This window comes from Epinephelus lanceolatus, chromosome 14, assembly GCF_041903045.1.
Source record: "Epinephelus lanceolatus isolate andai-2023 chromosome 14, ASM4190304v1, whole genome shotgun sequence".
Classification (NCBI taxonomy): Eukaryota; Metazoa; Chordata; class Actinopteri; order Perciformes; family Serranidae; genus Epinephelus; species Epinephelus lanceolatus.
Window position 1 is genome coordinate 39,525,732 of NC_135747.1, and position 16,836 is coordinate 39,542,567.

Sequence of the window (16,836 nt, forward strand, 5' to 3'; positions counted from 1 at the left end):
TTCGGTATTCGGTGGAATAAGTGAAAAACAAGGCCGAATAATAGTGGCGTATTTTGATAACGCAATCAAACAGTGTGCGGTGACGGAGTAAAATGCCGGCAGTGTGGCGATATTTTACTCCGTCTGTCACTGCACTCGCATTTGCGACTAAAAATAGTTTTGTGTGAGCAAAATAAATCATTCAGCACGCTGTGTGAGTACAGATTTCAACCAGCAGCAGAAACGAAACAGCGAATCCCGTCGGTGGTGGGTTGAACGGGGGTCACAGACACAGACAGGAATGTATTCCTGTCAAATACGGCACCCATAGGCTTACCGACGACGGAGAAGTCCAGCTCCGATAATGTCCTCTTCTTGGCGTCATGACTGCCCAGAAGTACCTGAACAGCCGAGCCGTGGCGGCACACAGGTATGTGACGTGTCAGAGGAGAAACGAGCCGTTCACATTTCTCTCTTTGTGTCAGGTAACGGTCCACAAACCTCACCGCACTTTAGGGACTGTTCTTTACTTGTCAGGGGAGGAGGGTGGCTGGTTGATTCTTATTTTATTATTTATTTTATTTTGATCCCCCCTATGTTAATCACTCATTGATGCTGTTTTTGAAGTATGAATAAGTCAATAAGTAATTTATTCCATTGAAATATCATTGATGTATTATAGAAAAGTGATTTATCTTTTCATAAATGACAAAAGGCACATCTGCCTCATTTTCGCTGTGGTATCGTGATACTACTCAGAACCGTGATACTTTCACTGGTATCGTACTGTGGGTCCCAATTTTGGTACCGTGGAGGGAGTTCATCTGCAAAAACTAATGAAAAACTAAACAACGGTATTCGGCCAAGCGTTTGATTTTATCTGGCTTCGGCTTCGGCCACAAATTTTCATTTTGGTGCATCCCTAATCTACACAATACCTCATTTTACAACAAAAACCTCAACAAGGTGGCAGCCGACTAGAGGAAGATTGTCAGTATGCTGAAAGCTTCAGTAAATGACAATTGCGAATCACAAGCTCGGCTACCTGCTGTTGCCGTGTCATCTCCTGCAAATGTCACGACATCATCTTTTAAGTGGTAACGTCTCCAGTCTGATCTAGCTACGTATTTTGATGACATGACGTAACACAAGTGCGTACTTATGGATATCAATGTGGACAGAGAGCTCCGACGCTACCCGATGTAACACGGTAGTCAGACACTTGTTCACTGTCAGGACACGGTGTCATTATGTTCAACTCAGGAGCAGCCGCTGAGTCAAGTGTGACACCTGGTAAAATTCAGTGTACTGCTCTGGTCCAGTGTTTGGCTTAATATCAAACTGGTTTGAAGTTTTTTTACACCAGCCAAAGCCTGGTGTTATAATCCAACTTCTATAATAACACCACTAAATAAACCACTTCCCCCTATCTTCCCAAAAAACAAAAGTCAAAGCTTCTCCTCTTGTTAGAGGATGCTGTCACTTTTAGGTCAACAGATGTCGCTTTGGAGAATTGTCTGAAACAAGTGATGCTGTCGTTTTGTCTCCAGCTCTCTGGTGTGAAGTATAAAATGTTAGAGAACTTCAGCTCCACTGACTGATTCATCACAAAGCTCCTGAGCTCTTTGTGTCATCCACTTTGTTTTATGTTGAGTCCTTATTTGGTCACAGCTGAGTCTCCGCAGTGACTCAGAGGCTCACTGTGACGTAACCAGCTATAACAGGACAGTCTCTGTAACCGCTGTGCTTTCAGGCTGACAACCACTTTTACCTCCCAAAGTAAATAACTGACACAAAGTGACAGTTTAGGCTCCATTAAAACAACCCACAGACTTCAGGAGCGCTCGGAGCAACAGAGGAATAAAGTGGAGCAGTTTTATATAACCGGACTTCACTGAGTGCGGCATTATTCATGAAGACACTTCACTGCATCAATCTTTAATGACAACATGAAGTCTTGCCTTGATGTAGTTGACGAAGCGCGTGCTGAGAGCAGAGTCTCTGTAGCTGAACTGGTCCTTCAGGGCTTCCGTAGGGCTCTCCTCGATCAGACGCACTGAGTCGGTGTTTGGGTCTGCTGCAGAGGAGGAAACATGAACTGTCAGTGTCTTCAACAGACAGATAAAACAGTGGACAGTAAATACAGTTCATTATGTGCTGAATGAGTGATTACTTTCTGCCAACTGTCCCACAATGCAATGCGTCAGAGTGTGACTGTAGAATAAACTACTGAATGACTCTTCTATGAAAGTAGTGAGTGAGTGAAGGAGATTTGCAATACTGCCAAAAATACGGACGCTCCTCTTTCTATTAACCTCATTCTGCGGAGGCTGTGATGAGGATGTGTTGTACTGTAGTGCACACCATGCGCCACCAGAGGTCAGTCTGGTGCAACAGGCAGCTGAGCTGACAAACATGGTGACTGCCAGCGATGAGGATAACATTACAGGACTGTAAACAGCTGAAGGGAGACCGCAGGGGCAAACAGCATCTTTTCACACCTAAATGCCCTGATGCACCAAGCTAACGGTCTGCCACTGGTCAGTGTTGGGAAGTTGGTGAGCGTCTGTTACCCTAGGTTGTGCGGTGTGTCCTGCACCATTGACCCTCGTCTGCCTCTGACGTCTTTTTTTTGGGCTGTTTCAGCATGTTAAACCAGTGATGGCGGCGCCCATCGGTGAATGAAATCACAACAACTCCACAAAACAACACTCAAGGCCCTGAAACATCAAGTCGACTGTCAGTCAACGCTGGGACATCAGTGAGCGTCCATCACCCTAGTTGGTGCAGAGCATCCCACACTGCTGGCCCTCACTGGCGGCGAATCAATGATGGCGGAGCCTGTTGATGAATGTAATCACTGACTGTCAACTCAGCTCAGCGCACGAGAAGAGGAACGGATGTGAGCAAAGTAACAAACAGCTAAAGCCGGGAGGAAATGAAACCAAAACAAACTTGTTACATGAGGTCAGATTATTTTTCTTTATCCACTGAGCTCTTTAGCAGAAATGTTTCCTGATGGTTTGTGTTATTGGTCACTGGCGCACAGTAAATATGCTCTGCTGTTTCAACACTGGATTGTGTTGCTAATGTGCTAACTAGCTAACTAGCATCACGACGGTCTTTAGGTTTTTCTTTCTGAATGACCATTACAGGCGACCGCCTTCTGCTGGTGTGGAGAGTTACTTCCTTTCACATAGGCGCAGGAGATACATGCTGGTTGACTGTCAGCTGTTGTCTTGGTGGTGTGTTCATGTACACTTTTTGGTTAAGACACTTTGACATCCGGCAACGTAGCAGGGGGCCGTTGTCCCCGCTAGTTCTTTGAAATCAGTTTGGTGTGTCAGGGCCCTTACATAGCGGCTGATGCTCAGCTCAGAGGGTAAGGAGCTCCTGGACCTCATTGTTTTCTCAATTTGTCGCTGCTGTTCTTCTTTGAGTTAGCTGCTAACTGCTGCAACCTACTTTTTAAATCTTTTATCTCTGTGGGTTGCACACATAACACGACGTCAAAATGTCGCTCCCGTCCTGCTGGCTGTCCCTATCACACAGATGTCGATGTAGCGCTGTAACTACCTCCACGATCCGCATGTGCAACTGTTTGGTTGAGGTCTGGCAACATGAGGCAATGCAGCAGGGAGTGTTCCTCGCCGCTAGTTCTCTGAAGTTGGTTTGGTGTGTCTGGACCTCATATATATGATCCTTACCTTAATCCTGTTTATATTTTTGGCATCATGCAGATTTTGAATTTGTTGATATCTAATATTCGCAATAGGATGTTCGGGCAAATCAAAACTTTAAGCCTGCAAATATTTAAATAATATAAATGCTAATATATGAACACTGACAAGCTTTATCGACACCGATAGGAGACTGTAAGACCATCTCGTCTTTTCACTCAGCTCGGCTCAGTAACGTGACCCTCCATCAGCGCTGACCTGATTGAGACTGATTGAAGTCTATTTAAACTGTGTGTCTGGGGAGCTGCTGCTGTTCGCTAATAGAGTTCAACAGCCCAGATACTCTCTCACACACACACACACACACACTCAAACACACGGCTGGTTTTGGATGTTAGAGAAGAAAAGCTACAGAAACATTCAGAGGAACACGACTGTTCCTGTTTGACAACATTTGTCTAAATAGTTAATAAATCTCGTTGGTGCTGAAACGATCAGATAATAATCATAAAGTTACCAAACCGACATTAAGACTCTAACTGACCTCATTTTAGTCACATCGGTGTGTTGGATAAATCTCCTCCTTCAAAGTACAGCAATGAATCTGTCTCACTCTCCACAGGCCCAAACACACAACCACAAGTCAGTCAGCTGTAACATTCATCTCATGGTTATAACATAGGTGTTCCTGTTTTAGGCAAAGAAACATCTAACAGAACTGTAAACAACTGAATATGTTAAATAAATATGACTCAGTTTATGATTCACTACAAATTATGACAGATGATGATTAATTCATTGATTTCAGGTGTTATCGTCGGGCCCTGTGAGACAACTCATCAACAAGTCAGCTGACAGAAAATGATTGATGATTGGTTTGTGTGTGTGTGTGTGTGTGTGTGTGTGTGTGTGTGTGTGTACCTGTGAGGGAGCTGATGTGTTCACTGGAGTCATCTTTACTGATCCCCTCCTCCTCTGTGATGTGGCTCATCGGGACGTTGAGACTCAGACTGTCTTCATCTGACGGCTGCAACACAAATAATTCAAATAACGGAACAACAAAAAAAAAAATTAATTAATAATTTAAACTCATTAATTAAACAAAAAACATCAAACACCGTCTGGTTCGAGCCTCCTGTAAAGTGAAGATTTGCTGCTTTTGTCTGTTTAACATCACTGTAAACTGAATAATTTGGGTCAGTCAGACAACACAAGACATGTAAAGACTATGGGAAACTGATTCGGGCATTTTTTCAAAAAAAAATTTACGACAGTTTTTAGTTTAAACAATTAATTTATTAATCAAACTATTTACTGACAAACTCATAAAAAATAAAACTAGTTGTTTACTGCAGCTTAAAACATCTCTTAGCCTCACATCTACTGGTGCTACTTAACTCCTCTGCAGCCACGCTGTCATTAAATATTTGACACAATGTGAAAGTTATCTGCTAAAATAATTTAATTTCATGTGTATTTACTTTTCACAGTGTTATCTTCTAATTAATGCTGCCATCATCTCTGATAATAAAGCCAGTTCTTTAGCTGTAAAACATCTCACCTGGTTTCTTTTTTACATTTTAAGTATGTTGCAAAAAAAAGAAAAAAAAAAATGACAGACAGCAACTAACAATTATTTTTATTATTATATAACCTGCGGGTTCTTTTCTCGACTTTGTCTATAAAATAATGAAAATTACCATTTTAATTCCCCACAGCACAATGAGATAAACTCAAATGGCTTATTTCATTTAAAGAGCTGTAAAAATATAATTATATTTATCTTAGCAGCAGCAGCACATAATATTTGGCATTTCTGTTTGAAAAATTATGATTAATCCAAATAAAATAGTAGCTGTTGATTCTTTTTTTTGTCGATCAACTACTTGATAATTTGACTACATGTTGCAGCCCTAATATCAACTGCTTATTGATAAAAACTACCAATACATTTGCATCAGGTTTCTTAAAGTCCTCTAATAATTAACACCTGCAGCAGCCTGAAAGCTTCAGCACTGGTTGAGTTCTGGATGAGATGTAATAAATGATGTGATATAAAGAAAACATATCTATATTTTTTACTCTGCAAAATGCCCTGTTGAAAAATGTTGCTGTTTACAGGGAGAAATTGGTTGATAAAATATTTACAGTATGTTGATTTAAATGAGAGCACGTTTGATTACTGATTAAAGGACTCAAACACACACAGACAGTCGGAGTCTATAAAAGGATGAAGGAATTTAAAAAGAACAAGTCAGGCTGCAGATACAGCGTTACAACAGAGTGACCTCTAAACATCATTAAGCTTTAATGACAGGAGGAGTGTAAAAATAATGATGTCGTACATCTCATAAATTACAAACAGAGAAGTGAGCTGCTGTACAACACACACACACACACACACACAGAAACAGGGACATGAAAATGATGTCGACACTTATTATAACAGGAATACAGAAAGAAACACACACAGCACGTACACACAGTTACACAAATGTGCAGACACACAAAAAGCTTCAAACACACACGCACACACTCTACCATGCATACACACACAGACACACACACACACACACACTATGTCAGTACCTCAGTAGCCGACAGTCGCTTGTCTCCGTTGTCGCTGCCAACTCCTGAGTCGCTGTCCTGCTTCTTCTGCTGCTCCATGTCCTCCACACTGCAGACACACAACACAGGTTACACACCTGACACACACACACAATGTAGAGGTGTGTGTGTGTGTGTATGTGTGTGTGGGCGAGCTGAAGAGCAAGTGAGCCACAGAGAGACTGTGCTCTCCCTCCCTCTCTGTCACGGTGTGTTCACACTCTTTCTGATTTGCTGCTCAGAACTGATTTCATGACATCATGTTTTTCACTGTGACTGATGAACACACACAGAAGACACACAGTGTGTTACCATCCACCTGTTTGTCTGCACATTTTAAAAAGCAGGTGAAACACTGAACAATATGACTGTAGTTTGTTTTTCACCTCAGCCAAAATATGACACTGTAATCTAACTTGATATCCTGCTGGACAACTAGATTGTACTTCACGTTTCTGCCAGCAGGGCGCAGCCATCTTTCAACAAGCTGGCTGGTAACGTCACATCAGGGTGTCTACAGATATAACGGAGTCACATACATTTAAGACTTTTTAAGACCTTTTTAATACCACCTTATATGATATCTAAGACAAATCCTGCAATGGAAATACACATTATATATAAACGTGTAAGTGTGTGTAAGTACTCTTTCCAAGTAAACACCCTGATGTCTGGCGAGGTGAATGGTTTGTCTCTGTTGTCTCTGACTGTGAGCTGCTCACGTTGCTTGTTAAAAACACAGAACTGATTGACAGATGTAAAAGCAAAATAATACAGATGTAATGTTCTGACAGAAAATGTGATGACAGGATCTTTAACTCTGACTATTGTGTTTTATTTTGGCGGGGCTCTTCCTTCATCCTGGTCGAAAGTAAACTGAGTCTCAGTGTGACCGGCTTTCTTTGAATTAATGAAGTTTTAAAAATAGCATCAATCTGCTCTCAGCTTCCTCTGCAGTGAGACGAGAGGGAGAACAACATTCTCCAGAAAGAAAAAGAGAAGAATTTATGAGGAAATTAAGAGAAAAATAGAGCAAGAAAAAAAACTGTGATGGGAAGAAGGAAACTGGGCAGTAAAAGAAGACAGAGGGAAAAATAAAGCCTGGGAAATAACTGAGACACAAGAACTTGAAAAGCAAAAGAAACAAAACCACAGAGAACGACAGAAGAAAAATCTGGGGAAAATAAAAACACAGCCAAATAAAAATAAAAGGATTGAGGAGGTGTGTATTGTGTGTGTATGTGTGTGTCGCCATGAGAATAGGAACCATTTTTCCTGCCCACGTGTTGGGAGGATTTTGTGTGGGCGGACATTACAACATCCTGTGAGAGCTCAGGCTCAGTTACAGGCTTTTCTATTCTTTCTGTCCTCCGTCTGCTTCATCTCATTCTTCATTTCTGCCTTTCTTCTGTCATTTATGAAAATGCTTTCTTTCTTCCTTCATCCCTTCATTCTTATAATCCTTTGTGTCCTCGTTTCCTTGTTTTTTCCCCCCAGTCAAAAAACATTTTCCAGTTTGTCTTCATTGGGGACTCACAATACACAGGAGTGGAGTGGTTTGGTTCATGCCTGATCCGCACTCTCGTCAGCTGATTCAACTCGCATTGGGATGTCTCGTCACTTTTTGGCGAAGCTAGCAAAACCATCATCTATAAAGTTGTTTATTAACCTAATCTTCGCCTTAACTCCAAGATCAAACCTATAGGAGATCTCACGTCTAACTGTAACTTCAAACAGTGATGATTTTTTTTTCTATCATTGATTCACAAAGATTTCTGCTCCTTGTATGACTGACACGACTGCAACCACAACCAACGTTAGACTCAAACATCAGAGGGGAGCATTCACGAAAAATTTCACACCCTCATTTGGTTCGGTTCACTTTCACACTGCACTTTGTAAAGCGGACCAAACCGCCTGGACAACGTCATGCAGTTACAACAGCTGCTCGATTGGGGGCGGTACTGCCCGAAACGACCACTGACCAGGAAGAATATAAGCATTAGGAAAAAGAAAACCCCGCTCATTGATTGGCCAGAACCGAAAACAGAAGTCCATCCCCTTCAGCCGGCTTGGTCACCACAAAAACACCAAACACCAAAATGCACTGGATAGTCTGTTTGCATTTCCCACTGTAAGCAAACCACACCAGGATTCACTTCCAAGTGAACCGAGATCCCCAGTTTTCAAGTGGACCAGGGTTTGCCCGTTTGGTCCACACCAGAGTTCGAATGAGTCTTCACACCACTCCAAATGAACCGTACTATCCGTGGAAGCGAACCAGGGTTCGTTTAAAGCGGACCAAATAGCTCCAGTGTGAATGCGTCCTAAAAGTCATTTAACTGACTCCACAGAACAACATTAAGGCCCTGACACATCAAGCTGACGGCTGGCTGTCGGTCGCTGTTTGGACATCGGTGAGAATCCGTCACCCTACTTAGTGAAGCGTATCCCACACTGTTAGTACCAAACCAAACTCAACATAAATGAAAGTACTGGACAAATGAAACACTTTGACCTTCCAGTGGCGCTCTGCACATCCCTTTCTTCCTTTCCTCCTTTGTTCCCTTCAGTTGTTCATTTCTTAGTTTATTACCTTGTTATTGTTTTGTCAAAGGGATTACTGCACTTTCGTTAACATCGCGAGATCGTTGCTCAAACTTCTGAACGAGCACTTGCTGACAGTGGTATCATGGGAAACCTGCCACAATCACTTTTTTCTCAAACTGATGTGACTGCAGAAACACATATTTACACACATCATGCAACTAATTATACTCACTTTTACTCACACCCACATGTGAGCTGTCTGCAATTAGCTCCATCAGAAACATTAATTTAAATCTGACTGGAGTAAAAATGTCACAATGTCTTGTGAACAGATTTTGGTAACGACTGTTTCTGAGAACAAGCTGTCGTGTTCATGATGTTATTTCAGTCTGAGCATTTGATATTTGTAAAGAAATGTGAAATATTTCCACATTAACAGTCAATAATAACAGCACAGCTGAGATAGTGAGGCTTCTTCAGCGAGGCACAACCACATCTTGCCCGAATTCTAATAGTTTTGCAAATATATCCAGACATACATCACGTCTGCGCTTGCTGATGTGCAAAGAAGACCAGACGACTGGCCTTGGCTGGTCTGCACATGTGCACTTGTTGTTGTAATCGTCTGATTTGATTTCATTATAGTCCTGAAATGTTTTTGCTTCTGATCCAACCTGTAAAGCACCTTCTAACTTTGTTTTAAAATTTGCTGTATAATTAAAGTTTATTGCTGTTATTATTTATTCTTTCTTTTGTCTATTCTGTAATTTGTGCATCCCTCCACTCCTCACATTTCTACAGCATTTCGATTCTGCATTTGTCTTTAAAGCTTCTCTCCTCCATCTCTTCCTGTTACAGTTCAGCTGGATTCACTCCTTCATTCCTCCATTCATAACACTTCTCATGTGACCCCTCCTTTGTTTCATTCTGTTATTTCCTCCTCATTTCCTCTACTGCTTGTATCTCCCTTCCTTCGTCCACCCAGCCATCATAAACCACATTTCATCCAGCAGTGATGGATTATGGTCGAGCTGTGCGGTGAAGCTGTGTGATGGCAGACAGTCTGTCAGTGTGACCCAGCAGGGAGTCACAGGCCGGATCACTTTCAGCTGACTAATGGAGGATTTGGCTCCAGTCTGAGAAACTGAGGAAGCTTAGATCAGAGACAGCAGAGACGCAGAGCAGCGTCATTAAAACCAAACCAAATAAAGGGCTTTGATGTGATGTAACATGTCCTCAGCTGAGAGGAGCTGGCAGCATTTAGAAGGAATATAAGTCCTGAAAGTTTGGTACAAAGACACCAAAGTCCTGAAACTAATCGTGTCATCACTGTGACACATGCTGCTTTAGATTTCAGACAGTGTCAGTGTGTGCGGCGGCTCTACATGCTTCAAACTAAAAAAAACTTCACAGGATACACCATGTCAAGTTGAGACTATTTCCCAAAACTCTCTCTAACTGAATAAAAGGCAGCTTTTATAACATCACATTTTCTGGGATGCTGATTAAGGTTTTTGCAGTATTTTGGTCACTTTTGGCTCTAACTACCAACAATATATCTGCTATCTATGGAGGAAGACAGCTGGAGGAACAAATCAGAGCTGCAGCAAACTCCGAACTCTTTGTTGTTGAAATCGGGGAAAAAAAGTCCCCAGAGCTTCTGGATTCATCAAAAAACAACCCAGAAATCTGAACTGAATGAACTGGTTTAAACTGCTGAATGTTTAATATTTAGCTTCAACTCATTGTTAGCAGAATACAGAGATCCAGGATTGGATATTCCTCATTGAAGTGCTTGACATTTTGAGAAGTTTCTTTGCTGTCTTGCTGAGACGTTAGATGAGGAGTTTGTCCGTTAAGACCCAGATGACGAAGGCCGCCTGTAGAGTCACCTCACGTCACCATATCTCGGCCAGAAAGTTGCACTTTAACACTCCAGCCAGCAGAAAGCTAGCATTCAAGTTCTGCGCCTGCGTGAGAGGAAATAACTCCATAGCAGCAGGTGGCAGTGGTCTGTATTTGTCATTCAAAAAGGGAAACTGGAAGACCGTCAGGACGGATTCAAAATGCTATGTTGAAAGAACAGAGCATATTTACAGTGTGCAAGCGGATGACAACACAAACAATTATGAACTGTTTCTCCTCAAGAGTTAATTGGCTAAAAACATAATATTATCCAGTATAACAAGTTTGTTTCGGTCTCACTTCCTGATTCAATGTGCTGAATTGGCCAAAAGAAAAAAAAAAAAAAACGGCCAACAAAGGCGGGACACACTGCAAAAACTACGGCAAAAGACGCTCACTGACGGCCCGACGTTGACCAATGGCCGCCAGTTGGCCTGGTGTGTCAGAGCCCTTACATATAAGGTCAGTTATCTTAGTTTAGCATAAAGACTGGAAACAGAGGAAACAGCCAGCCTGGCTCTGTCCAAAGAAAACAAAATCCAGCTACCAGCTCCTCTAAAGCTCACTGATGCCCCCTTTCAACCAAAATTAGCATCGGCGACAGACTCCTTTCCCACTGCCAGCAAATCAGCGGTGTGTACACAGCTCTGCAGCAGACGAGTGTGACCTCCTGTGTGTGTCTTTCTTTGGTGTGTCACGTTCAACGTCACAGTCAGGTCAGTACAGAGAGTGCAGAGAGGAGCACAGAGGCCAGTGAACATGTTATGGTGGTTACTTATTTCTGCTTGGGTAGAGACGGACTGTGTTTTGTGACGCTGCGTCCTTGCATCTTGCCTGTAAAGGAGCTAAAATTAGTGCGTTCACCTGGGTGTTGTGTTCCCATCAATGTCGATTGGAGATGGAGGCGATAAATACCCGTGACGGCAGAGTCATTTCACGCAGGTGTTAATGTGATTTAAAATCTTTCCCATCGCATTAAAAAGTCACGTTAGTGGGTGTTGGGTGGGTGGATTTTTGTGCACTGTTGTTTTCCCTGTACAAAACCTGAAGTTTGAAAACAACACTTTGCAGTTTTGCAGAAGGTGTCTGAGACAATTTTACAGCCAGGAAAAGTCAGAGTCAGTCACTTCACACTGTCTCTGCAGAAAATGAAGTGGATCTCTATGTGTGAAACGCCTGAAATGACTTCAAAATAAGATTCAAACCATGATGAGTGAGGTTTCTTTTTTCTCTGCTGGAGGTACGGAGGGGAACAAACTGCCTGCTGTGATAAAGGAGGTGCAGAACCCACAAGGCTTTAAGAAAATTGTCAAACAGAGGATTGCATCTCCAAATAAGGTCATGGTTGTTCTGCACATTGAAATCGGGTTCTTTAAAAAAAGAAATGTGCACATGTGTATTGTTGTTGTTTTTTATTTGGCTTGTATATCTGTGGGTGGGCTGCTGTGTCATGGTTGAGCGTTTTCCCCTTTGACCGTGTGTCTGTCTCTATCTTGTCGTGGAGTGGATGGTCTTGTAGAACATCAGGGACCACGATGGAAACAAGTCCTGGACTTTATCATGTCATTCCTGACAAGGTTAAAGCTCTATTTATAGGAGGAGCTGTTATTTTGGTTCAGAGGATGTATCAATCAGACCGCTCAGACACCTGAAGTGAAATAAAGACGTGTTCATTTTGAAAGATGTGCTCATCAACAGAGTGTGAAATCATTTTAGTGTGTTTACTCTGCAGCTGTTCTTTCCACTGTTTGGGAAATCAAAAGTGGAGCTCTTGTTTCATTCGCCAGAAGGCTCAGAGACTGATGAGGCAATCAGTTGCCTTTGTGCCACAACTGAACTCTGCAGCAGTCCCATTAAGTCGCACTGGTTGAACAGCTGACACCAGTATAAACACAGATGAAGGAGGAGAGAAAGGAAGATGGTGTCTGACACTGAAGTTGCCACGGTGACTGACCTGCCGGTGGTGGGCCGTGATAGGCTGAGTCTCTCTATGACAGGCAGATAGAGTGAGTCGGGCATCTTCTCGCTGCGACACGCCTCGATGCTCAGATACTTGAATATGTGAACTTTACCTTTTATACAGATCTGAAAGGAACAGAGAGATGGAACTTATTTCAACCTGTGTTCACTCAGACATCAACCTGAGTGCTGAGTCACTGTAGTGCAGACACTGTTTAACATTCCCACAGAGTCTTGTGTCCCTCAGCCTCTGAGGAGAGGCAGGTCAGTACACACACTTTCATCTCAGCTCTCTGTAAAACTATGATGCAGTGTGTTATTGATAGTTATCAGGTGTAGCAGACTGTCTGCCGTGTGTTGTGATAATGTTTTTACTGTGGGCTCATACAGGGTTCACACATATTTTTAACAACAAATTTTCAAAACTTTTCTTTTACCTCATTTCCATGACTTTATCTAAGTAGTTTAAATTAGGTAACGAAACGCCTGTTTAGTAATAATAGGGTGAAATAATGAGGCTCTTTGGGAATGCTTCTGTGTTGAAAGCGAGTGGGTCGTCGGGGGTTGGCTGTGGTCAGTGTGATGTCACTGCTAACCACTTGAGGGCGGGTGGCACAGCTTTGGGACCTACTCCACAGAGGGTCCATCTCCAGTGTGGCTTGGTGTGGCATGACATGTCTAAACTGACAATGGAAACACAAATCGGTGCAGCATGGCTTGACTCAGCGTGGCCAAGAGTGACAATGGAAAAAGGGTAATGCAGCCATGAAATATGTGCCGACATTGGCACTGTTGAGCTGCGCCTTGGTCACCTTTATGCCTTTTCCCTTTAAAAGAATACTCCGACGATTTGGGAGTTATGCCCTTTCTTTATCATTTTCATGTGAGACAACATGATCGATATCTTTTTTGTGTCTGTACGTCCAGTGGCTGGGTCTCAGCGGTTAGCATTGTGGCTTAGCTTAGAGAATACAATTGAAGTCTATAGTGGGTCAGTAGCCTACAGTAATAGTGAACAAATAAATGTTACAGAAACCCTGAAGCTGGCATTTCTGCACGTGCATTTAAAATCAACATGTTTAAACATCAATTCGAAAAACGAGATTCCTTTTTAGTCGTTTTAGAAGAAGTTTGATACATGTAACTATAGTGTGTTTACGCCCTGCGCTGTGATCTGCGGAGGGATACACCGGTAAGCAGGCACAGGCACAGACGTAGCCTGTAAACAAAACTCAGTTGTTTATTTAGCCTAACGATAACTCCGGACTATAGTCGCTGCAATGAATGCCTTTGAACGTAATTTTGAAGAGTTTCTTGTGGCGGACACAGATCCAGAGCCATACCTGTTTGAGCCGGAGTATAAGGACGAGGAACTCCCGGTGTTGGATGCTGAGCGGGCGAGAAGAGAGGCTGAATCCTCCGGAGCGGCAGAGCAGCAACGGGCCAAGGGGAGACGGAGGTCAGGGGAGGACTGGTGGTGTAGCTGCGGGGCTAGCTAACATATTCCTACGGAGGTGGAATCATTTTGCTGCACAGAATGGGATTCGATGCTGCCATCGTTGGGGAGATATATCATCATCATCAGGAGGAATACCCCCGCAGAGAGTGCATCACAAGGAGTGAAAACTTTGCGGCAATCACTAACTGGAAACAACGCCCCAGGCCTGCAGGAGCTGATGGACAGCTTTCAGTCGAGTGAGTAATATCGTCCGTGTCGTCTCTTTGTTTGCTTTTACCGAGTGACCTAGCGTACCTGTCCCAGAGCCAGCTGCAGCTGTTGCTCACCGGTGTATCCCTCCGCGCAGGGCGTAAACACACTATAGTTCATGTATCAAACTTCTTATAAAACGACTAAAAAGGACTCTTGTTTTTCGAATTAATGTTTAAACATGTTGATTTTAAATGCACGTGCAGAAATGCCAGCTTCAGGGTTTCTGTAACGTTTATTTGTTCACTTTTACTGAGTAGGCTACTGACCCCCTATAGACTTCAATTGTATTCGCTAAGCTAAGCCGCAATGCTAACCGCTGAGACCTAGCCACTGGACGTACAGACACAAGAGAGATATCGATCATGTTGTCTCAATATGAAAATGATAGAGAAAGGGCATAACTCCTGCTTCCCCCATCACACCACCATCAAATGTTTGGGTGCAGAGCCAACATCCAGCGCAGCTACGCTCTGCCTCTCTTTACAATGTATTCTATATGTTATTAAACATGCACTTTCAAGGCGTTTGTGGCAAAGCAAACTGCGAGCACTTGGTGTCTTCATTTGCTTGTTAGACATTCCCGCCGCAACTAGCCAAATGTGATACTGGTGAGGTTTCATCGGTCCCCGAGTGCAACACTTGATTTTAAATTAGCAATACAAGAATACAAGGAACTTATTTTCTGTAACGCCAGACATGTTTTGGGATTTTTATGAGCATATTTTAAGCAACAGGCAAAACTGTGTACTGTAAAACTTCAAACTAGAACAGAAATTTGTAGATCCAGATCAGATTATATTGAGTCGTTTCAGTAACGACGAAGTGCTGAGACGCGGGAATTATTTTGTCTTTTAACGTGCTGTCTGCACTGCACAGTCCAGTTTTCCATAACATGAGTTTATTATTGTGTAACAAGCAGATTATTCCAAATTATATTATTATAAAAACAGGCTCTATATTAGATTACATATCAACATATTAGGGTGAAAAGATTAGCTTTAATTCATGTTGATAAATCAGAGGAACTGAAGAATGTAAATAATGTTAATAACTCAATAATCTGCATCATCGTACTGAGAAGCTGAACATCAGAGCCCTTCATACTTTTCAACATGTGTCATGTGCATGTGTGTGCATGTGTGTGTGCATGTGTGTACCTGTGCAGGTGGACTCTGCAGTGGGTTGTTCTCTAACTGGAGGGACTGGAGCTGTTTCATCTTCCTGTAACACACCGGGATGGTCGACACCTTGTTACAGGAGAAGTCAAACTTCACCAGAGGAAGTCCGGCCAGGTCTGCAGGAACAACACACACACACACACACACACACACACACACACACACACATTAATCAGTCAGGTAAACATCTCTGTTTGTCTCCTTCATGTGAGTTTTTGGATTTAATTTAACCTTTTAGACACACAGTTCTAAAAACATGGTGGTGATATTATATTCAAAGACTTGAAATGTTCTTTCAGGTATCCACAACAGCAGATTTATTTAAGTGGGGGTGTTGAACTTATTTGAGGTCACTGGCCACACGCAGCTCAATTTAATCGCAAGTGGGCCGGTGACCAGTTCATAATAACCTATAAATAACAACACAGCACCTCCAAATTGTTCCGTTTGTTTTACTGAATAGTGTAATAATGTAAGCACACCCTTTCAAAGAGCAATGAACTTTTAATTCTTCAGAATAATCAGAATATGAAAGAAACATACTTTTAACACCACAGTTAGGAAGACCTCAATCATTCAACAGCAAATAGATAAAAAGCCACAATAAGTATTCAGCGTTTTTCAGAGACCTGTATTCTCATCAGGGTGAGTACTAGGTGTGCAAAGTGTTCCAGTGGGTCGGACTGGACCCTTTGACGAGATGGTTCTGGCCCACAGTCCGTATGTTCGACAGCCCTGTGTGAAAGTTTTTATGAAGCCCAGTTTAACTGCGTGACTCTCTGATGGTTTGTGTAACATGTTTTTCTGCTGCAGAGGAAATTAATTCCTGACGAGTGAAAACAAGCTGAGTAACACCGTCTAAAATATATTCTAAAACTTTCAGGGAGTCGTGAAACACATATGAGCTACATGACTAATAAAAGTTCTGTTGCTGAATTTTACAAATACACACACACACACACTCAGAGCTGAAACCACCGACATGTTTCCCATCACACAGAACAATGCAGCTGTTGTTGTGTTCAGAGGAGGTTTATAATTGTTAGCAGACGAGTTTCAGTGTTTTTCTTCGTGTGAACTTTATTCATCATTAGAACTGAAATACCTGAAAATAAACGCCTTCTTTGAATGTTGTTGCTGCGCTTAAATAAAGTCTCTGAGCTGCAATCTAACAAAGAGAGTGTTTAATATTCAAGGTGAACGCAGCCTGAGAGTTACAGTCACTGTAGGAGCCTGCAGACGTGCACATGCACTACAGTACTGGGGG

General features: G+C 42.4%; 1 protein-coding gene across 4 annotated transcripts in view; it reads right to left on the bottom strand.

Annotated features, from left to right (window-relative positions):
• The window catches only part of lrch1 (leucine-rich repeats and calponin homology (CH) domain containing 1), a 109,029-nt gene that overhangs the window by 31,315 nt on the left and 60,878 nt on the right, over positions 1-16,836 (bottom strand). For all 4 annotated transcript variants that reach the window (XM_078174711.1, XM_078174710.1, XM_078174709.1 and 1 more), the window contains exons 5-9: positions 15,549-15,685; positions 12,676-12,806; positions 6,249-6,336; positions 4,581-4,686; positions 1,941-2,056 (exon numbers count right to left, since the gene is read on the bottom strand). In XM_078174711.1, coding sequence (XP_078030837.1) covers positions 1,941-2,056; positions 4,581-4,686; positions 6,249-6,336; positions 12,676-12,806; positions 15,549-15,685 — 578 coding nt within the window. The remainder of the gene's footprint in view (positions 1-1,940; positions 2,057-4,580; positions 4,687-6,248; positions 6,337-12,675; positions 12,807-15,548; positions 15,686-16,836) is intronic.